Here is a 22,070-nt window from a genome sequence, read left to right as displayed (position 1 = left end):
GTCAGTATTTATATTGATTTGATATAATCGACCGCTGGGCTGCAGATTCAGCATACTCCACAGATTGCAACTCTACAACCATGTCATAACTACTGATCAGTCTGTTACGTGCTTGCTTACACAGTATAGAGTGTTGGTATCCTCAACAGACTCTCGGATGTCATAATGTCTCCCATGAAACCCTTCTAGGAATAGAAATGCGTGCAAAAGTCCTACTCTAGCGGAGCTTTCATGCCATCGCCTTCTCTGTTCGGGAACATCACGAGCGTCTTTTCCAGCGCCTGCAGTCCTTGCAAGCAGTGGTTCAGGCCGTTTGTCAGCGTGTATACACTGCTTGTCTCCATCTTAGCCATCAAACGCTGGATTTCGTCCGCAAGTATTTTGGCAGCCAGTGTATAGGCCTTAACAACAAGGGCCGGTTGCTGTGCAGCCAGGTTAGCTTCAGGGGTACTATAGTTGGAGAAAGGTCACCCTCACCGGATGCGCAGCTATATCCTGCACATTCACCTTCAGATTATGGCCCCCTTGGAGTCCGGGACCCGGCACTCTAATACTCAATGATGCTAGGTAGGATATATTCATGGCACTTGCAAACCTCACCTCTTGGCGATACGCACTCGTCGATCGGAGAACCGTGTGAAGGCTATCTTGAGCTGGCAACGATTCCATGAGGTTTATCTCCAGTTCGCGGATAAGCTCATCGAATAGGAGAATCGCCAGGTCGCCATCAGTGGCACAGAATAGAACCCTGCGTCGGACATCCGCTCGGGACGCTTGTAAGCTCGTAATGGTTGTAGAGGTAATGGGGCCAAAGGCTACTCTCCATGAGTCGATGAGCACAGTTGTCGCGGTGTAGTGGCGCTGAAAGCTTTCCCCATCTCCCACGCCCGTCAGCAAATCTTGCGATGCGACTGTCAGCAGCGCTAGTGATCGCCACAGCAGCACAGCAAGCGAGCCTGCATTAGTGACAGCGCGATCCACAACATCGCACGATGCGTTCTTGGACCACAAAGTAGTCACATTGTGCTTTTTAGGTCGAGCACGCGCAAGAATAGAATCCTTAATTTCTTGCTCATGCCTTCTCGTCTTCAGTTCGTCCGAATTGTCAGGCTGTACTGGGCCCCGCAAAGGTAATTTGTTAATACTAGTGTCTCGAAGCTCGAGACTCATTGGGTCCATTCGCTCACGAGACATGGCGACGGTGACAGAGTGAGACATCCAGAAGAACCACTCAATGGCACCAACCACCTCTAGGATGTATTGTCGAACTTCGAACGAGAATGCTTGGACTATGTGTGGCTTTCGCCTCCCAGTGCCGGTGCCTACCGCATTTGCAGAGAGGCGAGGACTTCCTTGCTTGTGATTTTCCTGGAGATACACCCGTGCATTAGAACAGAGTGCCCGCAGACGCCGAGCCCCTTCGCGGTGCGCGAAAGTGATATCCTCCGCACACATTTCGCTCTGCTCCAGCCCTGTTGGTGGCAAAACTCCGCCAAAGAGAACGAGGGAGAGTGCCAGGCGAAAAGACCTAGTTGCTCCAATGTTCTTGAAGAGCATCTCTCTGGCCTTTTGCCATGTTGCAAAAGCAATGTCTCTGGCCCACGAATGTGACTTGGCCGTTCTTGTCTGGTTGTTTTCGTGCACTGTGAATTGGGTGGCTATTGCAATAGCAACCCATTTGTATGTTTCATCAATAGCGTCATCTCGCATATTGCGAGATTTAGGGCTTTGCGAGAGCCCCGGGCGCTGAAAGAGTGCGTCCAGTAGTGATACAGCGAGGTAAAGATTGGGTGTCGCAGATTCTAAGTTCCAAGATGTCAGATTCATGTCCCAGCAGTTGTTGATGCTCGATCGGGCGCTCTCTAGATACGGAGATATATCGGCGCTATTGCTCAACGGCACTAGGGCGTCTATCCCTAGAGAATAGCAAGGAGGCATGCATCTCTCCGAAAGGCAGGTTGCAATCTGTATATCAACGACATCGATATATAAATACAAGTGCTGCACGCATTGTTCTCGTGCCTCCAGCTGCTTCGCTTGGTCCCATTCAGGCCGGGGTATCAACGTCACACCTTGCACACTGGACACATCCTCAGTTGGTCTCCATTGGGAATTAGGAGCTCTGTTGCCCGCTGGAGATCTAGGGGGAGTTTCTTCTCGCCTGTGGATGTGGCGGGGGGGTTTCCGGCTAGCTAACCAGGCTACCGTACATTCCATACTCCGGAGGGAGCACATGGTACAAGCAACTGTGGGTTTGTTGCCAGAGATTGCCACCCCCCTTGGAAGGTCGCATCCCCGTTTTGCCAGACGACATGGATCACACGAGTGGTTCTGTCGACGTATCCGCCGCCCTGTGCTCGGTTTTTGTGTAGTGGCGGAGACTGGGTACGGCTCCTGATGGTTATGAACGGTAGGTGCCGCAGAGGTTCGATCATCGGTTTGAAAATGTGAGTATGGATGGGTGGTACTGTCAGTACATGTCTTTTGGTTTTGGTAGGAAGCCTCCAGACTGTCTAACCAGCCTGGCTCTGTCTCTGTCCATCGTGGTAGCTGCTCCTTTTCACCTACATGGATGACGGAGCTCACAGACTGGCCCAGGTCTGAATCAGGGGGAGTCAGGCAAAACGGCAGTGAAAACTGGAGCTCATTGATCGGAATCCAATTGCAGTCATCGTTTGAGTCATGCGATATTTGTGGGAATTGCAGGTAATTGTCTTGTGGGGAGAATGTCATTTTCTTGCTGTTGCGATTCCGAGGAAGCCGAACTACATAATGGAACCATCGGTAGTGAGAAATCCTGGGAACCGTTCATTCTCTTCGAATGTATGAGTGGAGGAGAATGCGGAGGCTCATTAATATGCGACAAGAGAATCCGGGGAATGGAGATCATCCGTGGGGGGTCCGCGGGTCCCGGCCAAACTCCACCATACATTGAGTTTGGGATATGATATAGTTTGTGGATATTCCCTACGAACTGATGATATGGAATAGGGCGAAAGTAAGACTTTCATGTTCCAACAACAATATCCTGGCGTATCTGCAAATGACGCTGGCAAACGCAGACCCCTTGGGAGCGTGGTGTTTTTGATATTTCCTGGAACATGAGGCGAGATAATGTGAGAAAGAGACGCTTTCTGCACCGTTGATCACTGGTTGTACTATCTTGTCAAAGGCTAGATATAATCAATATATCCAGTTGGGGGGCAATGTAGGTCTTCTATAACCTCTGCGCCTCCGACGTGCGTACGAATTTCACACGCATCGTTGAACAGTCTAAGGCGGTCCTGAGGCACCGAAAATCCGCAGACTTGATGATCTTCGGGTTGATTATGGCCCCCATGAGAACCAAGGTTAAGTCTATGATGTTGATGTCGATCAATCGAGGAACCGCGGGTCCGCTTCCATCCCGCATTGACCCATACTCCACCGACATCTGCATAGCGAATAGCACTGCAACGCGAACTACAGGTCTGGCTCGGTTTCGGTAACCGCGGGCACCGAGGTTAAACCGAGTCTCCTCACGATCTGAGCAGTTGAGCACTTGCCCTGAGGCTCATTATTTGAGACCGATCGTTGACACTGTGTGGCACCAGAGCTGCCACCAACGGTCATCCAAATCTGGTATCTCACATTGTCTTTTGGAGGCATCAGCACACCCCAACAATCAGACAAAAATCATGACAGGCCGTCCATCTTCCAAGCGACATGCATTCTTCGAACCGAACTTGGAGATTCCCCCACAGGATGTTGAATATTTTGCTTCCCTCCCATTTGCTGCACCCTATCTGAGCAGCCCACTGTACGAGCCGGTTCCATTCGTCACCCGATATGATGCAAAAGGCACCTCCAACAAGTTCTTCAGTAAAGTGATAAACACCGCTGATACAATCCCACACTTGCTGTCTCTGGCTCGAGTGCCAGACTCAAAGCCAAACCAGATTCCAGATCAACGTGACGATGGAGCCCCAGATTTCGTGGTTTTCGTTTCTCTCGGCCCCGATCTGTGCGGATTCCAGGATACAGTCCACGGTGGAGTCTTGGCTGCCCTGCTTGACGAGGCTTTAGGCTTGTGTGCTGAGTCCACAGAGTTGGTGTCAAAGGGTCATACGCGGTTGTACACCGCTGGCCTCGAGATTTCGTATCGCTCTCCTGTGCAGGCGCCGAGCGTCGCTATGATCAAAACATGGGTCACGAAGAGGCAGGGCAGGAAGTGGTTCTTGGAAGCACAGGTTCTTGATCAAGATGGCTCGGTAAAGGTAGAGGCTAAGACGTTGTATATCAGCTCGAGAGTTGATGCTGGATTATAGTTCCTGGGCGCAACTCAGTTGAGACTTGTGGACTCTGAGCAAGGAAGTATATTCGTGTTTGTGTTGAGCTTCTATTTGGGAAACAATAAGCCCGCTTCCTACCTATATAATTCTATCAACATCAGGCATTGTTGTTTAGCATATTGGCGTATAACCAGCCTTACCATGTAATGATACATGTGTTTAGCGGTCAAAACACCATTGTAAAAGAATTCCAAACGGTGCTAGTTCTGATTCCCAGGGCTTTGGAAGTATCTGTCTCTCTTTAATTCTATATCAATCGCCTCTTGAACAACGTCCAGCTTGACACCTCAGCGCAAAGGCATTCATGATATACAAGAAGCCCTCGATCTACTACATCATGTATCCCCAATAAATGAAATTAAGGTTATATACGTTTTGGCGAGAGAATGGAAATACTATGTAGCAAGAAACCTATGTTATGAACTTGATTATACAATACTGTTATTCCTCTTAGGACGGATACAGGCATGTTTTAATATGACTTAAGAAACATACACCCAAAAGTGAAACGCACCACGGTTTATGCACATTGGACATGACCAACTTCATAAAATTCAAAGACAAAGAACAGTCTGCATTCCTAACTCGAAGGGATACTAGCTTTGCTAATTCACACCATAATCCTCTCCAGAAGCCTACCACAACCCAGTCGCTACCAAGCTACCCCTCAACCGACTCAACAATCTGATCCCGAGGCATCCAAGTCTCTCCATGGACTTGATAAACGTCTCCAGCTCCGCCCAGTCTTCAGGACATTGGACACCGGGCCGCTGCTGGGCGCCCAAATCCAACACCATCAGGGCAAAAGCGGCACAAGATGCACCAATGGAAGTGGCCATGCTCTCTCCCATGAAAGAGTCTTTTCGGACGACGGGTGTGCGTCTGGTGGTGACAGCAGGGTGTCCATTTCGGGTGCCAATGCCTCGAACGAGGATCCCCGAACGACGTGGCGCTTGCTTGCCCCGTGCAGAATTGACCAAGAAACTCAGGACCTCCCCTGATGTGCATTGTCCCTTGCGAACCTGGTTGATCATCCCCCAGAGGGCAAGGTTCCACGGTTTGAGGGATGAAATGCCGTGGGCAGCTAGCTGGTATAGCTGATTTAGCGTAATGTCACCGCCCCGGAACTGAGCAGTGATGGCACCGACTGTCTCACCCCAGCTGGTGGAGGTCTTTTTCTGCATACCCTCGAGAAAGTCGACAGCTGCGTCCATAGAAAGAGCTCCTGAGTGGACGGCGGCGCCCAGACCTCGGGCAAGGCCGTTGAATGGCGCGGGACTGAGAGCGCCCAGAGTGCGAATTCGAGGAACGGCTGGGAGTCGGCGCGGCAGGGTAACCGGCTCGGGGTGGACACTTTCATGGAAAAGATCGTTGGATCCAGCGATAATGGGGGCATAAACTGTCTCGACCCAGTTCTCATGCACGGCAGGTTTGCCGTCGGCCCAGGTTAAACAAGGCCCACCCGTGATATGCATCAGGTGCTCCAGGACCTCTCTGCCCAATTGGCCGCCCTCTTCGCTGACCAGCCAGCAAATATCCAGACTCTCGACAGTATCAAGTTCTTTGGCAATGTCAAGCGCGATAAGGTTGGTCATGCCCGGGGATGAGCCGCAATTGATGTAGCATGGGACGCCCTCCCTCTTTGCCTGCTCATGTGCATCGAGTGACGCTTGCGTGCTGCTCACATCGTCGGAATAGTCCAGATAGGGTACCTTTGCGTCAATACAAGCTGTGATGACGGGTGTTGAGGTTCGGTAGTATGGCTGTGCTCCTTGAATCACGAGCGCAGCACCGGCAATAGTGCTTCGTAGCTCATCCGGGTCAAAGAGGTTCACCTTCCGTATGGTGACATTCCTACCAGGTAGTTTGGCAGCGAATGTGCGCAGCTCTTCCTCATCAGCGTCTGCGAGGACAACTGGAACGTCGCTTGCTTGCACAAAAAGCCTGATGGCTTCTCTGCATATTGCGTCCGCCGCACCAATAAAGATGACTGGCTTAGAGCCGGTAGTATTGGTTTGCATGTTGTAAGAGGTTGCGTTTAATCTGGCGGATATTTTACGTTCGAAGAATGCAAAATGGATTACCAGCTATATTGGCTTGGTAGTGAAATGGTAGAGGTCGGCCTTTACCTTTTTCTTTCTACTTAGCCTACGGGGATCATAAATCTATATTGGGGCTTCTGCACCTGGTCATGCCCTAGGGGCGGGCTTGTACCTGATTGGAAACGACCTCGAAGACCTACCCGCGGCTCCGAGCTATCAGCATGCCCAAGATCTGGAGGATCATCAACGATCGGCGGGGGCAAGATTCGGATCCGGGGGGCCCGCGGGTTCCCGAGCATGGGGCGTTAGGGTTCGTTCCGTCGGGCAAATGCTCGAGCATCAACTCCCAAGAAATCGGAGGCAAATAGTTACCACAATAACTATGGGAAACTCATGAGCTAGCAGCATAAAAGCAAGGCATGTCGCTTTGCCTTGATTTCATCATGAACTATCCATTGCAGCACATTATCACACAAATCACTTGCGCCTTATAACGAGCTTTCACACAAGATGGCAACGAGTCTAATTCCACCCGAGCTCTTAGCGAAGTTGGCCAGTCAAATCATCCAGGACCCCGGCATTCCAGTCTCAGCTCCAACTGTTTCAGCATGGCAAGAACCTGCTCATCCTATTGCGACTATCCAGTCCGACGATTTGCCGCAGCGCACTGACTTTGCCATCATCGGTTCCGGTATCACTGGTACCAGCGTTGCTAAGGCAATCCTTGAACATGGATTAGCACGCCATAAGACGGTCACTATGTTTGAAGCCCGATCTCTGACTACCGGGGCAACTAGTCGCAATGGGGGCTTCCTGCTTAGCCATGCTCCGCCGTTCTTCAAACGCTATGTCGAGGCTTTTGGAACCGATGCGGCCACACAAATTGCCCTATTCTGCGACCGCACACTGGAAAGCATCGTGGATATGGCCAAGGCCGAGAATCTTGATAAGGCAAGCCAGATCAGAGACGTCACGACAGTCGCTAGCTTCGAAGATGAGGAAGGGTTCGCTGACGTGACTGAATCTATTCGCATGTATGAAGAGGCTATTCCTGAAGCCAAGGGAAAATATACAATAATCAACAAGGAGGCAGCAGAGAAGGTAATGCGCTCTGTGGTGCATAACTAGGACCTACTTGCTGCAGGCGGCATACTGATTGTTTTCAACAGGAGTATCATCTCAAGAAGTCTAGCGGCGCTCTGGTCGTTCATTCTCGCGTGTTCTGGCCATACAGACTGGTCACAAACCTTCTGGAGCGCCTTCTCCAACTTTATCCAGAGCGATTCGCAATCGAGACCCAGACACCGGTAATCTCAATCACCGTCGATGGGTCCGACAACGAATACCCCTACATATTGACAACTCCCAGGGGGACCGTAAGAGCCGCCAAGGTCTTCCACTGCACCAGCGGTTTTACAGGCCACCTTCTGCCCAAGCTCCGGGGAGCAATCTTCCCGTGCCGACTCTCCATGACAACGCAGAAGCCGGGGCCCCAGTGGGGGAATCGCCCCAACTCATGGCTCTTTCATTCAAAGCAATCATATGATGCCAGTACCACCTTAGTCGAGCAAGGTCTGTACTGGATGCAGCAAAATGCAGAAACCGGTGATCTGTTTGTCGGAGGCGACCTGCAGAGGCTGGATGATTTCATATCCTCAGACGACTCTGTTATCAGCGCGGATTCGGCGAGAAACCTTACTGATTTGCTCCCTAAGAGGCTCTTCAAGGAAGGCTGGACCAACCCCATCACAAATACTACCCTGACCTCCGCCACTGCCCTTCATAGGATCTGGTCTGGAATCCTCAGCATGACTGCTGATCAAGTCCCGATTGTGGGGAGTGTGCCGACAAGTGTCAGCGGTAGAAATGTTGAAGGAGGGGAGTGGGTTGCGGCTGGCTTCAATGGATACGGCATGTCTCAGTGTTGGTTATGTGGCGAGGCTATTGCTCGTATGGCGATGGGAGAGCCAAAGCCAGAGTGGCTCCCGGATGTCTACTTGAGTACTGAGAAGCGTCTGGGAGATGAGGCGTTTATGGGGCCAGAGGCAGCTTTGGCGTCCTTCTTTGCAAGGTAATACAAGAGGATAGATGCTGGCATGCAGGTCCCAGTCTGGCGGACTTATATTGAGAACCGGGCGTGAGTACTGCTTTAGTTCTATCAATAGTAAAATTTGAATATAACTACCACTTCCACTTTCACCGAGTATTTGAAATCCTCTTCTTTTTTTGTAACTTGTTATGTAGCCAAACCAGTATGGGCAATTTGATGCACGGCCGCTGGCATCTTCGAAGAATAACAACCCGGTATTGTGCAGGTATATTCACTTAGACCATCTAAATCAGCATTTCCTAGTTTCGACAAGGCAAAACATGCACCAAGCCCTTGGTTGATCAACCAATGACCGAGATACACATCTCAGACCACATTGCATCTCCTGCTAAGATATACACAGAATGGTATGTCACAAAAGGTTCTATATATCGAACACACTAGTCTACAGCATATAAATTCCCGGTCTATCCCCCGCCACACGTTCTATTCTGACCATTCCAATCCTGTCCGTATATCTCCCCACCACGCCCGTACAAGGTCCTTCCAATAGTACGACCGAGGAGCCCACTGCGGCCTGTCCCCAACTTTCGGAAACGCCGAACGACCCTTCCTGACATACGTAGCGTTCAGGTTCAGGAACGGCAGTTCCTGCATCTCGTTCTGCTCTTCCTCACTACAGCACGGAGAGACAATGCTCAGCCCTTCCTCCCGCATTTGCGTCAATATCCGACAGCTAAGCTGCGCGGTTGCATCAGCACCCAAAGTCCAGCTCGCATCGACATATCCCAGAGCAAACACCACATTCGGCAACCTATCGACCATACTGCATTTCCACATGTAATGGTCCGGAAGCGCAAACGGGACTCCGTCGACCATGATCTGGATGCCCCCCGCAATGTTCATCCTCAGTCCGGTGGCCGTGACGATGATATCGGCTTTGAGTTCGGCCCCGGATTGCAGCTGAATGCCCCTCTCCGTCACCGACTCGATCACCCCGGTGGCCACGCTGCCGCTCCCATTCCGGAGGCATTCGAAAAAGTCCCCGTCGGGACACATGCACATGCGTTGCTCCCAGGGGTTGTATCTGGGTGTGAAATGGGGGTCTAGAGGCACCTCCTGGGGAAGTTCCCTGCGGGTGATATCGAGACATAACGCTTCGCGAGTCTAGGGAACCAACGACAGAAAGTCACCAGGACGAGGGGCACGATGATCCATTTGAACCGGATGAGGCTGGCTGCCAGCTGTGCGGAGCAGATCCATCGAATCAGTTTCTCGACGGTGTCTTCCCTGGGAACAGATAGGACATAACCAGGGGAGCGTTGCAGCATCGTCACACTGGACGCTTTCTCCGCCAGTGACGGCAGCAGGGTGATGGCCGTGGCGCCGGAGCCGATGATGACGATGTCCTTGCTGGTGTAATCCAGGTCGGAGGGCCAGAACTGCGGGTGGAGGACTGGTCCCTGGAATCGCTTGATCCCGGGGATTTCGGCCTCCAGCGGCTCATGATAGTCGTAGTAGCCGGTGGCCATCATGATGAACCGGGTGCGTAGAGCCACGGTGGCCGCATCGTCTGTAGAAACATGCACCGTCCAGGCCTTCCTACAAGTCGACCATTCCATTCGCTGCACCCGATGCCGGAACTTGATCTTCCGGTTGATTCCTTCCTGCTTGGCTGACTCTTGGAGATACTCGCGGATCAACGACCCGTGGGCGATCGAGTGCTTCTGAGTCCAGGGACGCCATGCAAAACCAAACGTAAATAGATCCGAGTCGGACCGAATCCCTGCGCCGTCTTAGACACGGTTCACTCCACCAAAATGCTCGGCGTGCCTACCTGGATACTGGAACAAGCTCCATGTTCCACCAATTTCATGCCGTTCCTCCAGAATGCAATAGCTCAAGTCCGGATGACTCTCCTGCAGTCTGTACGCAAAATTGATCCCGGAGATGCCAGCTCCGATAATGATAATATCGTAGTCAAGGCGGGCGCTTTGTTCGGGCATGTTGAGGAAGGATGGTGTATACTATGGCCGTAGCTGGGTTCGGGTAGTTTGTGGCTTTTAGCATCAGATTCACATCCTGGCGACTGATATATTCATGCAATTTCCCAGGCCTGGTTATGTCCCCACTGGCCTTTTTGTCCGGGGGTACAGTTGTATCATGCGTATTGCCACTACATATGCCCGTGAACCCTAAGTGGATATCGGCATCTCACTCTGTGCCGCCGGACCCGCGGATCCGGCAGCTTGGGGGTTTCTGTCTCCATGCCTGGCTCAGGTCTAACTGCTATGCAAGATCTGTGACTTGTCTTCTGAATTAGGCTGGTGTCGGAGCCGCTACGGAACCGTGTGTCGAAGTACCCACTCTTCTCCCATATTAAATCCATTTCCCAGTTAGGTTCGTGAGTATCATATGGATCTCGGACTTTGCGAGACTAGATGAACCCTGTATACTCACCCCTTCTGTCGCTTTACGTGTTCGTTAAGACCAGAAGCACAGAGGTGCATTTACATCCTGGATTAAAGTGTATCATTATCCACATACGTTAAGCTGGTATCCGTCCAAGACGCTAAAGAAATGTAGAGAATACACGTGGACTCCAACAAGAGCCGAGAAGGTTATCCCAATGCAAGAAAGATTTGAACACCGTCCAACAATGCATAGATGCGTCATGTAAAGAGAAGCAAGGAAAAATGTCGAGGTTAAAGAAAGACAATAAAGAATCTCAATCGATCACGTCATGAAATCTAACTTCACGCCCCTCGTCGAGGCCGTTTACTCTCACCCCCCATTCTCATGCCTCCTCGGCCACCGCCCTCGCCATGTCCACTCTCATCGCCCCCGGGTCTTCCACGCTTGCGATGGGAGCCTCCTCCGCCGCTGCCGCCGTCGCGGTTATAGTCTCGGTCGCGCTGACGATCCCGATTGCGATCTCGATCCCTATCACGTGGTTCCCGGCCGCCGCCGCCGCCCCAGCGCCGATCTTCTTCGGCGTTACCTGGGAGGGGTGGCGGGGGAGGTGGCGGAGGTGGGTGTCCGCCAAGCGAAGATGGAGGCCGAAGGCGCCCTTCATGTTCCTGACTCTGGGCGTCCGATGCATCCTCCCGATCCCGTCGACGACGATTGTCATCGCGTGACCCGGTCCCTCGGCGTGATGCCTCGCGGGACTCGTACCGTTCTTCCCGAGTGCCGCCTGCGCCTGCATCACTTCTACGGCTGCGCTCCCGTTCATAGTCTCGCGTCCGATCTCGGTGCTCCTCTCTCCGGCTGCCACTCCGCGTTCCCTCCTCCTCGCCTGTCCGACGGTCACGTTCCCGATCCCGGTCACGGTCACGTTCTCTGTTATGCTCCCTTTCTCGATCCCGGTCGTGGCCCGAGTACCGTACAGACCTCCGTGACTCGGATCCAGTCTCCTCTACAGGTTCCCCACGGGCTCCGCCTGGTCGATTCCGGGCTTGTCCATCATCCTCAGAGAAAGTGGACGGCCGGCCGGCCATAAGGTCAGGTCGATTCTGTGCTGGTCCCAACCGACCACTTTCATCAGGAGCCTGAGGAGTATTCATACCAGCAGGCTGACGGTTGGCACCTCGGCCACGAATGGTTGGACCTGGGCCCGGACGCTCCGCGGGTCCTCCAGATTGCTGCAGCATGTTGTTGAGTCCAGCAAACCGCTTATCACCACGGCCCCGTTCGCCACCGTAACCGGGGCCTTGGGGCGGTCCACGATTAAGAGAGGATGGCCCTTGCGGTGGTCCAAGCGCACTACGAGGTCCCGATGGGGGAACAACGGACGCAGGAGATGAAGGGTGACCGGGGCGCATGGGTCCTGCAAATGAGCCATCCGAAGGTTGCGGTTGAAGGTTCTTCAGCCGGTCAGGATGTATTCCAGTGGTATCAAGCCTTTCGGCGCCAGGTGACGATGGGGCTGCGGGTGCAGATTGGTCAGGACCGCCACGCATACCCTGGCGACCTGGCCCAGTAGGCGGTTGGCGCTCATTAGGTGCGTTCGGGCCGTTAGATGGCCCAGGCCCGCCCCGTCCACCTCTGCCAGGTGCATTGCGCATCCGGGGCCCAGATGGGATTTCGGCCGGTGGCTCTGGCTGACGCAACCGTCCGTGGCTCAGGTCCGGGTCTCTTGATTCGTGGCTTTCCATGGAAGGTCGTCCAACCCGTTCACTGCGAGGTCCGGTTGGTAGATCCTCATGCCGTGAATGTGCTGGTCCGAAGTTACCGGATCGGCGGTCATCAGGGAAGCGTTCCGGACGGTTTGGAAGTTCCACTCTTGGAGGGGATAACGTTCTCGACGGCAAAGACCGCCTCTCATCCTTTTCCTGTCTCAGTGCCTCCCCGCGTCGATAACCCTCCCGGTCAGGATGATCGTGGATCATCTCTGCGCGATCAGGGTGAGTCGGTGGACCAGAGCGTGCGACAGGCGGTGCGTCCCGAGCGTCCGCAGGGCGTAAACGTCCAGAGCGATCCGGCCACTCCGGTTCTCTTGGGAGACGCCCCTCACGGTAAGGAGGACCACGGAACGGCTCATCCATAGATGGCCTTAGAGGATACTCTCTACCGAGACGACCATAGCCCCTGCCATCACCTACAGGCTGTTCAAACGACCTATTGTAGTCATGCTCGCCGCCATAGCGACCGCCTCGAGGGTACTCTGAATGTCTATCGCGTCTGTCGTCTAGAAGGTCAGGTCGTGGTGGCAACCTTCCATCCTCCCGATAAGGGCGATTAGGCGTATGCGTCTGCGAGCGCACGTTTTGGTTGCTGAGTGGCGCTCGTTCTGGGTCGGGGCGTCGAGGAATGTTGGCTTGCCGGCCAGGTTCGGGGCCCTTTGGAGGGGCTGGGGATGCAGCAGGTGCTGGGGAAGCAGGGGTAGGCTGACCAGTGGTTCGAGACTCTGCAGCTGGAGCAGCAGGCTTCTCATTAGCTGTTGATTCAGCGCCGCTTGCCTGCTGCGTCTGGGAAGCAGCGGGTTCAGCTGTGGTTGAGGCTGTGGTATCAGCCTGCTCAGACGACTTCTGGCCAAGTTTATCCGTTTCTGTTGTGTTCTTCGACACAGCATCGGTCATCTTCGCATCCTCAATCTCTCCATCTTCGACTTCCGTCTTTATAGGTTCTGGCTTGGACGTGTGAGGTCTGTGGTTTGGATTGTCAGAAACACGGGCCAGGGTAGTAAGATTAGTTTTAGGTTGTATTAACTTACTCGGTAGTTGGTTTGAATTCCGTAGCGGAAGCGTTCAAGCCTGGAGTCGAAGATTGAGGCCGCGACGGTAGCGACTTTCCATTTGCGTTCTTGTCAGCTGATTCACTCTTTGGAGGATTGCCCTTCCCTGCTGCTGGTTGACTAGTGATCATAAAGGCCTGGGGAAGCATCCATTTCTTCTCGCGACGGTTGAGATCACCAATCAGAGATGCTGCGGGAATCTTCACATCATCTCGCTCGTCATTCTGACTGAGATTGTTCACACTGGTCAACATATCACGACCAATCCAGTTCACGGCAGGGAAGTTTTGCACGACTCCCTTGAGGACGCTAATGGCATTGCGAATGTGCATGTATTCCCCGCCATTCAGACAAGTTTTGAGGGCAGCCGCCAAAAGACGGTGCCATTTGTACAAAAGTCGGCGGAAGTCCTCATACTCCAGGAATGTCGTCGGTTTGCCTTCAGGGTCAACAAGCATGGCAAATCCAGGAAGATCCTTCTTAGTACCAAACGCTTCCTTCTCGTAGACGGCCTTGTCAGCATGCCAACGGCCAAGATCTCGGATAATCTCGTTCAAGAAGCGGCCAAGGTTATCAGCCTCCCTTGAAGTACACTGGAAAATCAATGCAGTAAGTCTCTGCTCTCGGAACAATTGGTCTAGAAGACCGACAGTCCGGAAGTTAGGTGTTCCAGATGTATGGAGGAATTTGAGGAGTTTAAAGCAGTAAAATGCGTCAATGGGCGACAACAGCAGTCGAGGCATGAAGCACTGCTCTAGCAAGGCCACATTCAACGCATCGTGTTTCCCACGCATACCAGCGAACCACCGATCCTTCTCCTTCTGCAGCTTCGTCCTTGTCAGACCATAAGACTTCAGATGAGCTTTGTTCTCCTCCAGTATGCGGTCTTGAAGCTGAGTTATCTGCTTCTTTTCCCGCTCCTTTCTCTGGCTACCGGCCATGCTAATGTCGGATCGGTCGTTGCCAATAGCAATTACTTTCTTCTTCTGGCGGTCTATTTCATCCTCATATGCTTTTTGAGGTATGTGTACGTCGTAAAGAGACAGTTGCCAGAAGGTGGCATAGAAATGCAGGCCAACCACACCCCATGTTTCAGAAGGCAGAGCCGACTTTACCTGGTCCTGGAGGTCTTGCATAACAGGATTCAGAGGAGTTTCGGGAGTAACTGAGGCTGTGGCGATGGCCTGTTCTGTTGTTTTGTTCACAGCATCGGCATCAGTAGGCTTTTCAGACTGATCTTTGTCAACATCCATATCATTCTCAGCAGACTGCCCGCCATCCGGAGCTGTCGCTTCTCCCTCATCCGTTTCCATCTTGTCCGCCTCATCTTTAGACGGCGACTGTTCCTCGTCCTCACCACTCTTGGCCACCCCTGCTTCCTCTTCCTGTGTCGTTCTTTCACTCTCGGATATCTTCTTGGCCACGCTTGGTCGTCGAATCCAAAAAGCTACTTCAGGCTGGACTCCGAACTCACTAATCAGGGATGCAAGATCGGGGACGAATGAATCGAACTCCTCCACCGACATGTTGCTGCGCAGAAGGTCCAGGTACTGAGCTAAAATTCGATGGATTTCATCAAATACGTTGCCCAGCAGCTTGAGTTCTGAGGAACCCTCCGACTCCTGGAAAATGCAGGTCCAACGTTCCTGGGCGATTGCAATAAGCAACTGACCAGCGAGCTTCGAGACGGTCAACGCTTTCATTAATCGCCTCGATGTAGTTTTAGACTCGTGTCGTCGGTCCAACAGCTGTAGGATTGTTTGGGCTTGAAGGACTTCACCACCTGCCATGGCCTGTATTTGGTTGTCGTTAAAGTTGGTGTCGGTGATGATACCTGCCATAGAACTGATCATCTGTTCTAGGACAATAAGATCGGTGGAATTGTTGTGTCGAAGCTGTTCAACAACATATTGCAACACGGGGGTAGGATCCATTACCGAGTACCGCTTGAATGTTCTGCCCGCAAAGGTTGACAGCGCATTCAGCCAGCGACTGGTCAGTAATCCACCCTCTTGAACACGGCTTCTTCCTTTCTGACCAAGAGAGTTGATCAACGCCCATGTCAAGATGTCGTACCCGAGGTTGGTAAAGTAACGTGCACATTCCACGACAACTTCGATGAGATTTTCATAAGATTCGATTTGGCTGATGGCGACGTTGATAACAATACCAGGATTTGCATACGCAATCTTGGCCAATGCACGAGCCATCGGTCGTATATTCGTCTTGCTCAGCCTCTTGAGTACGTCCTTCGTTTCTGCCCTCGCTTGGTCAAACGCCGACTTAACGTCCGGAAGGCGAGACGTTTGTCCGGAATACCACTCGGCGTACATATTGTACCGAGTTTCCCGGGGGAAGAAGCTCACTAAGTCGAATACTTCGTTGACAACACCGGGGTTTGCTTTGGTCAAACTAATGGCAGGCACCAAGAGGCGTTTGCAGAGGTCCTTCCACCTGGCCTTGTTTTCAGGAGAATCATCCTTACTTAGACTATCTTTTCCAATTCTTGCAAGTTTAGTCAGTAGACTGGCGTCCTGCCCAATTTTGTGTCCAGAAAGGTTTAGGAACGACGAGCAGAGGGCAAAGACATCGTCCACATTCTGGCAGAGAGGAACATTATCGGCCCAGTCGTCCCAGTAGAATCTATAATCAGTCCCATCGTTCGTATCCTCTTTGTCAAGTTGAGCCCATCGAAGCACTCGCCTTGGGGGTGCTTGGGTTAGCCGAATCTGGCCCTTCGGTATGCCAGACTGGTCTGAACTCAGGATTTGCTTCTGCTCTCTGAGCTCCTCTGCAGAAGGGAGCGGGCGCAGTGAAGCATATACCTTACTCAAACAGTGGTGGAGAATACGATGGATAAACTCAGGAAGTTCCGGGTAGCCGTCCATAAGCCAGGGAAATTTGCTGAGTAGGAATAGTGACTCGGGAAGTGCACCAATTGCCAGTAAGCTCTTAAGAAGCATCACTTTCTGGTCTGAGGGCTCAGGAAGCTCATCTTCCTCGGTCTTGGCTGGAGTTGACTTTTCCGTCTCCTGGTCTTTCCCAGGCGTTGCTGATCGTGTCTCTGATTCCCGAAGGCGAGGAGTAGGAGCAGGTAGGGTATCGTCCGATAAAGCACCAGCCATCATCAATGCATTCACACCTCCACCAGGTCGCGCCGCCCTCTCCCTTTCCGCTTTTTCTTTCATTTTTTCCTCCTTCAAAAGATCCATAGAATCATCGGGTCTCCAAAGGTGAGGGTACAAGTCACGTAGTGAAATGAACCCTACCTTAATCAGCAATGCCGCCAGGTAGATAAGATTGTCTGGAAGAATGTCCGACTTGTTACGAGCCCGAGACGAGTAGAAACGAAGCTTGAATCCGAGAAGCTGCGCCGCCACTCGATTCCCTTTAGGTGGCAATGTCCCTGTCTCCTCGATCCATTTACGTGTTCCCGCCTCCTCTTCCGACAGATTGTTGCTTTCAGGGAGTACACGTTTCAGTTCCTCCTCAGAGACTGGTTTACGACCAATCTCGAAGAAGGCCCGGATACCAATCTCGTTGACTCGCTTCCAGAAGTCTCTGTCTCGCTGCTGGTTTGAGTGAACCAATTCGGCCCGTTCTTCATCTGTCGTTACCCATCCCGCAGAGCCTGGCAGTGCCCAGTTTGGAAGCCCGGAATCACGGTTGTCACAGTCAGAACCGCGGAAAGCATCCTCCTTGGGCCACCATGAGCTAGCTCTTAATAGCTTCACAAAGAATCGATATTGTTTAACGAGTACGGCAGCAAAAACATCCAACGTGACGTCAAGCACACGACCAACATCCATATCGAACGCGCCGATCATTGCCTTGACCCTCTCGAAGGTATCCTCAACGACTTCACTCGACGGAGGTTCATTGTTGCTGGTCGTGAAAAGCTCAGTGAGTAGTTTTGAATAGCCCTCAGATTCTTCACGCAGTAGGTTATAGTTAGATTGTCGGTAAAGCAGATTGGTCTGCTTCCGAATCCCCATACGAGCAAATGTATCACGGACAAGGCCCAGAGACTGGAGAAGCGGTGTATCCAGCTGAAGGCGCATGAGCGCGGCGCTGATCCCAGTCGAAAATACCAATGGTTTCAAGGCAGGGTTCGTCGTGTCGGAATCGGTAACAATAGATAACGTGTCCAAGAACAGAGAGCGGGTATCAAGAAGGGTTGCCGTCTGTCCTTCGCTATCCATATCAATATCTTCTGCAGCAACATCTTCTCCTATGATATCTTTAACTGCCGCGCCAGCATCCGTCGGCGACAGCCGTCCGTAAAAAGCGGCGCGGATCACTTCCTGATATATCGCGGCCAACTTTGCGATATCCTGCTCATTCTTTGCATGTACTCCATCCTCGACAAGTTTTTGTTTTCCCGTAGAGGACCATGCCTCAACCACAGTGTCACTCACGTATTCATAATCGAATGGGGGAGGCGGAACTGCAGGTTGGACGGGAGGAACATGCGATATTTGGATTTGCGGTGGGGGCGGTGGGTGTGGCTGTGATTGCGAAGGAGCCGGCGAAGGCGATGGGGGAGGTTGGGGTGGATTCATCGCTGAGGGGGTACCGTTTGCCTGGTTCTGGTCCGGAGCTTCTTTCGCCGGTGTTGTGTTTGGCGGAGACATAGCAGTATCCTTCCGACCGCCAGCCTGATTCTGGTTGTCGCTACTAGGCCTCCGTCCAAGGTTGTTCCTTCCCCCTCGATTATTCTGTCGACGCCCTCTGCCGCGAGTATCGGAGTGATCGCGAGGTGAGTTGTGTTGCGCCATGTTTAGGTTACTCGGTCGGTGAGGAGAGGGCCGTGAGCCGTCGTTTACTGAATCACTAGACCAAGTTCTTTCGCCTCTCTTTCTTTTCCCTCCGCCACCTGGAGCCATGACAGCTTAAGCAAAGCTACCTTGGATTGCTCAGGCAGAGAACCGGAATGTTTCCGACAGGTCGCAAGTCATGGGCGGAGCCTAGGTTTGACTTGTCAGCGTGCACCACAATTAAGATGAGGGTTGAAGCAATTAGGCATGGAAGGGAAAAGCCGTGGGAATGGAACAACCTGCCGTGGAAATGACATGTGACGGAAACTCGAGAGTAAGATTGCCCTGTTCTGAGACAAAGGTGTCTTGGGTTATGGACTCGGTGATTGACGATAATAAAGAGGATTGCACCGCGAGTGTCGCGCTTGGGTCGCTTGTGTTACCCGCGCTCGGCGCTAAGCTTTTTGCAGTCTCCGCTCAGCGTTCTTTCCCTACAACATCAGTGCCAGGTATTCAGGCCTAAGAAAAGAAAAGACCAATGTGAAATAGATGATACTTTCTATGAAATATTGCAATCTAGCTATCTGAAGAATCTGGACTTTCTACTTAGTCATATTACTAATATATATCAAAAGCTCGTGGGTGCTGTACTCGGCGTTGATTATATATAAAAGGCAGAGTGCTGCTTGATAGCAAGATAGTGGCCATGACGGAGTTGATCTACTATGGCTAAAATATTGTGCACATGACCCGGCTACCCAGGAAATATATACCGTATCCGTCTCACCGCCGACTAACCCGTCGCTTTTCACTATATCTATATCTTTATCATTGTTGAAGCTGTTCACACCGCGCAAAAAACATGGAATCTACCTATAAAGCCGAGGAAGAGCTTATTCAAAAGGCCGTACACACGTACAATGAAGAAAAATGCGTAGAGAAACGGGTTAATATAGCCAAATTAGCGCGTGAACAAGGAGTCTCCTATCCTCGCCTTCGTCGTCGAATAGCTGGGCGAGCCTGTAAAACTACTAGGGAACACCCTAATCGACGCCTCGATCCGGCCCAGTACAGTGCTTTATATGAACAGATCGATCGGTTTGATGATACAGGCGCCCCGCTGAGCGCTCAGGATGTCAGAAAGGCTGCAGATGCAATCCTAGAGCGAGATCATACTGATCCTACTACTGCACCACCAAAAGTCTCAAGAAACTGGCCGTACAGGTTTCTTCAGCAGACAGATCGCTATATAAAGCGACCACGCCGTGTGACTGATGTGGATCGGATATATGACGGAGATCATATAAATGAGAATTCTGATGAGATATCTGCGTCTCATACAGGCCGTATAACAACAACTACCACAACTACTAGCTATAAAACGCCGTCACCACCGCCTGAATCGACGATTAAAACGCCTACAACACTACGTTCGATACGCCAGGAGATCACTAGAATACGCAGTTCTGGGAAGGAGCTCTCGCCTGGTTTCGATCGCCTCTTACGGGGTATTTTATCTAATGCAGAGAAAGGTGCTATGGCCTCTGCGGCTTTAGATGAGCTCCTACAGGCTAAGAAACGGCCTTCTCATTCAAAATCTAGATCTAAGCGTCAGATCAAACTAATACGTGTAGGAGATGTACGGCGTCATATTAATCCTAAAGATAAGGCCGATATAGAGGCTCGTTGGCGTTCTAAAGGATAATACCCCTACACCGGGCTCATCGAGCCAGGAAAATGCGGCATCTGAAAACCTGCATTACATAGATCTGCAAGGGGATCTTTAAATAGCTCCATTTTATATATAAATGGAGATTTATGGGCAACTTAGTTGAGCTCTATTGGAAAAGCGACGTTGAGCCGTAGCCGACCCCCTACTGGTTAGAGGTCGGCAGTGAGACGAATACTACAAACCTTATAGACCAGGGATTCGTTAGTGAATTCATTCCATCATTATACGCTAGTAACGCTACAACCTTGCGCCGTTCTCTACAGCAAACCCAACGTCTTAGCCTCAATGTCCACGATCTCAGGAATAAGCTCCTTCAGGCTAGGCTTGCTCGGGGACCATCCAAGCAATTTTCTAGCCCGAAGAGCATGACCTCTGGAGCTGCTTCCCCAAGCGTACAGTCCAAACTCGTTCAACTCCGTGACCTGCGCATCTGGCAGGGATTCAACATCAGGAGATGGAATCAGCTTCTTCTCATAGGCGACTCTAGCCACTTCGCGCTGGATATCGCCCCAAACAAATTCGCCGTTCTCAGCAAGATAGTAGCCCTTATCGTTCCAGGTGGCCTTCCCACCACCGGCGGCGGCAGCGTCTGCCAAAGCACCATATACGTCACTGAGATCCTGGACGTGGACCTGATGCCAAATGTTCTTGCCTTCACCCACCAAGAAACCCTTCTTTCTCTTCAACACAGCAGCGGCAAGCCAGTACGCCTGAACGCTCTTCTGATTACCAGGTCCGCGGCCCGGTCCGTAGATAGTGGGAGGGCAGACGATCGCCGTCTTGACACTTTCGGGGTTCTGCTGGCTAGCCTCGATGATGATCTTGTCGACATTGCGGTGAAAAGAGTCGTCGGGGAGGTTAAGGAGCTCATCGACGCCATCCCAGTCGTTGTGCTCCTTGGAACGGTAAAAGCCCCACGTGTTGCTGCGGAAATCCTCAACGGTGAGAATGCCAGTGCCGGAGGTGTGGATCACCCACACCGGCTTTTCAGGAGTGTGGTGGGCGGCGCCCTTAGCGATTGCCTCTGCAGACGCGACATGGTCACAGTCGGCACAATCTAAGTGGCGCTGTTAGTTACACAAGGCCGTGCCCAGCACATTGATTGTATATAGGTAGGTACTCACGGAGTACAATGTCGGCGTTCTTGACCTCCTCCTCAATAATGTCGGACGAGTCAAGATCTCCAAGCACGATCCTCACATTAGGGTACTTGCTAGTGACCTGAGCTGCTTTGTCCTTGCTACGAACCAAAAGGGAGTACTGCCACTCGGGATGTGCCTGGTGAACGGCATAAAAGACATCTCCGCCAATGTAACCGGTGGCACCGGTGCTGGAGACAAATTAGAGATATATTAGCAATCGATTTGATGCCAGTTTCTGGAAATCAAGTTACCTACAGGAAGACCTTAAGAGGAGCCATTCTCCCGAAGATAACGTGAAGTAAGTGTTACTCACAAACTTTCAATCAGGGTTCACAAGGAGAGGGGTAATAAGGAGGGGCATCTTGAGGTTTTATAGCTGTCTGGAGAATACGTAATAGCCACAGCTCAAGCTGTCGGGGTGCTTTGAAATCAAAAAGTGGAATGATGGATCCGCAGGGTTCAAAGACATGCAATCAGAGTTAAGCGCAGGGTGGGGTTGAAATGGAGATTTGAGGTCATGGACCCAAACTTGCACTGGGACAGAATACATTAAGTTCCACATGGAGCTCGGGAAAAGGAAAGGAAGGTCGATTCGGCGTTCGCTACTACTTCGGGAATCGTGCATCTATACGATCTTCTAACAACGCTGAATGCCCACGTCTTCATGATCATAGTAAATAGGCTACAACACCAAACCATATAATATTAATTGTGTTATAATACTCTCCAATAATTAAAATAACATTGCGACATTCTACATCTCAGACCCTGGTCAAAAAA

General features: G+C 51.7%; 8 protein-coding genes across 8 annotated transcripts; 3 read left to right on the top strand and 5 right to left on the bottom strand.

Moving 5' to 3' along the window:
* Positions 1-212: 212 nt before the first annotated feature.
* On the bottom strand, positions 213-2,733 carry ANOM_010739 (Zn(II)2Cys6 transcription factor domain-containing protein; the record flags this gene model as incomplete). The annotated part of the gene is made up of 2 exons (XM_015555995.1): positions 213-422; positions 478-2,733. 2 exons carry the CDS (start codon positions 2,731-2,733, stop codon positions 213-215), a joined length of 2,466 nt encoding a protein of 821 aa, XP_015402980.1.
* Positions 2,734-3,677: 944 nt separating this feature from the next.
* ANOM_010738 (PaaI family thioesterase) lies at positions 3,678-4,307 on the top strand (the record flags this gene model as incomplete). The annotated part of the gene is made up of 1 exon (XM_015555994.1): positions 3,678-4,307. One exon carries the CDS (start codon positions 3,678-3,680, stop codon positions 4,305-4,307), a length of 630 nt encoding a protein of 209 aa, XP_015402979.1.
* Positions 4,308-4,966: 659 nt separating this feature from the next.
* On the bottom strand, positions 4,967-6,352 carry ANOM_010737 (saccharopine dehydrogenase family protein; the record flags this gene model as incomplete). The annotated part of the gene is made up of 1 exon (XM_015555993.1): positions 4,967-6,352. The coding sequence occupies one exon, from the start codon at positions 6,350-6,352 to the stop codon at positions 4,967-4,969; it is 1,386 nt and encodes a 461-aa protein (XP_015402978.1).
* Positions 6,353-6,883: 531 nt separating this feature from the next.
* On the top strand, positions 6,884-8,448 carry ANOM_010736 (NAD(P)/FAD-dependent oxidoreductase; the record flags this gene model as incomplete). The annotated part of the gene is made up of 2 exons (XM_015555992.1): positions 6,884-7,474; positions 7,543-8,448. 2 exons carry the CDS (start codon positions 6,884-6,886, stop codon positions 8,446-8,448), a joined length of 1,497 nt encoding a protein of 498 aa, XP_015402977.1.
* A 461-nt stretch (positions 8,449-8,909) lies between these two features.
* ANOM_010735 (flavin-containing monooxygenase) lies at positions 8,910-10,429 on the bottom strand (the record flags this gene model as incomplete). The annotated part of the gene is made up of 3 exons (XM_015555991.1): positions 8,910-9,590; positions 9,632-10,209; positions 10,261-10,429. 3 exons carry the CDS (start codon positions 10,427-10,429, stop codon positions 8,910-8,912), a joined length of 1,428 nt encoding a protein of 475 aa, XP_015402976.1.
* Positions 10,430-11,179: 750 nt separating this feature from the next.
* Positions 11,180-18,437, bottom strand: ANOM_010734 (putative THO complex component (Rlr1); the record flags this gene model as incomplete). The annotated part of the gene is made up of 2 exons (XM_015555990.1): positions 11,180-13,571; positions 13,639-18,437. The coding sequence occupies 2 exons, from the start codon at positions 18,435-18,437 to the stop codon at positions 11,180-11,182; spliced, it is 7,191 nt and encodes a 2,396-aa protein (XP_015402975.1).
* Positions 18,438-19,278: 841 nt separating this feature from the next.
* On the top strand, positions 19,279-20,121 carry ANOM_010733 (DNA-binding domain-containing protein; the record flags this gene model as incomplete). Its single annotated transcript, XM_015555989.1, has 1 exon — positions 19,279-20,121. The coding sequence occupies one exon, from the start codon at positions 19,279-19,281 to the stop codon at positions 20,119-20,121; it is 843 nt and encodes a 280-aa protein (XP_015402974.1).
* A 224-nt stretch (positions 20,122-20,345) lies between these two features.
* On the bottom strand, positions 20,346-21,654 carry ANOM_010732 (putative nucleoside-diphosphate-sugar epimerase). Its single transcript, XM_015555988.1, has 3 exons — positions 21,546-21,654; positions 21,273-21,478; positions 20,346-21,205 (listed from the first exon to the last, which is right to left on the bottom strand). Exons 1-3 carry the CDS (start codon positions 21,566-21,568, stop codon positions 20,406-20,408), a joined length of 1,029 nt encoding a protein of 342 aa, XP_015402973.1. The 5' UTR covers positions 21,569-21,654; the 3' UTR covers positions 20,346-20,405.
* Positions 21,655-22,070: the final 416 nt, after the last annotated feature.

The sequence above is a fragment of the Aspergillus nomiae genome (assembly GCF_001204775.2).
Source record: "Aspergillus nomiae NRRL 13137 chromosome Unknown contig00382, whole genome shotgun sequence".
Lineage (NCBI taxonomy): Eukaryota > Fungi > Ascomycota > Eurotiomycetes > Eurotiales > Aspergillaceae > Aspergillus > Aspergillus nomiae.
This window is presented reverse-complemented; position numbering and strand designations above follow the sequence as displayed.

What these genes read in the sequence shown, in the direction of transcription:
- ANOM_010732 (XM_015555988.1), bottom strand. Translation starts at nt 21,568, where the DNA reads ATGGCTCCTCTTAAGGTCTTCCT. An exon ending in GCTCCTCTTAAGGTCTTCCT is followed by an intron (nt 21,479 to 21,545) that starts GTAGGTAACTTG and finishes ATTTGTCTCCAG; the next exon opens with CACCGGTGCCACCGGTTACA. An exon ending in GAACGCCGACATTGTACTCC is followed by an intron (nt 21,206 to 21,272) that starts GTGAGTACCTAC and finishes AGCGCCACTTAG; the next exon opens with ATTGTGCCGACTGTGACCAT.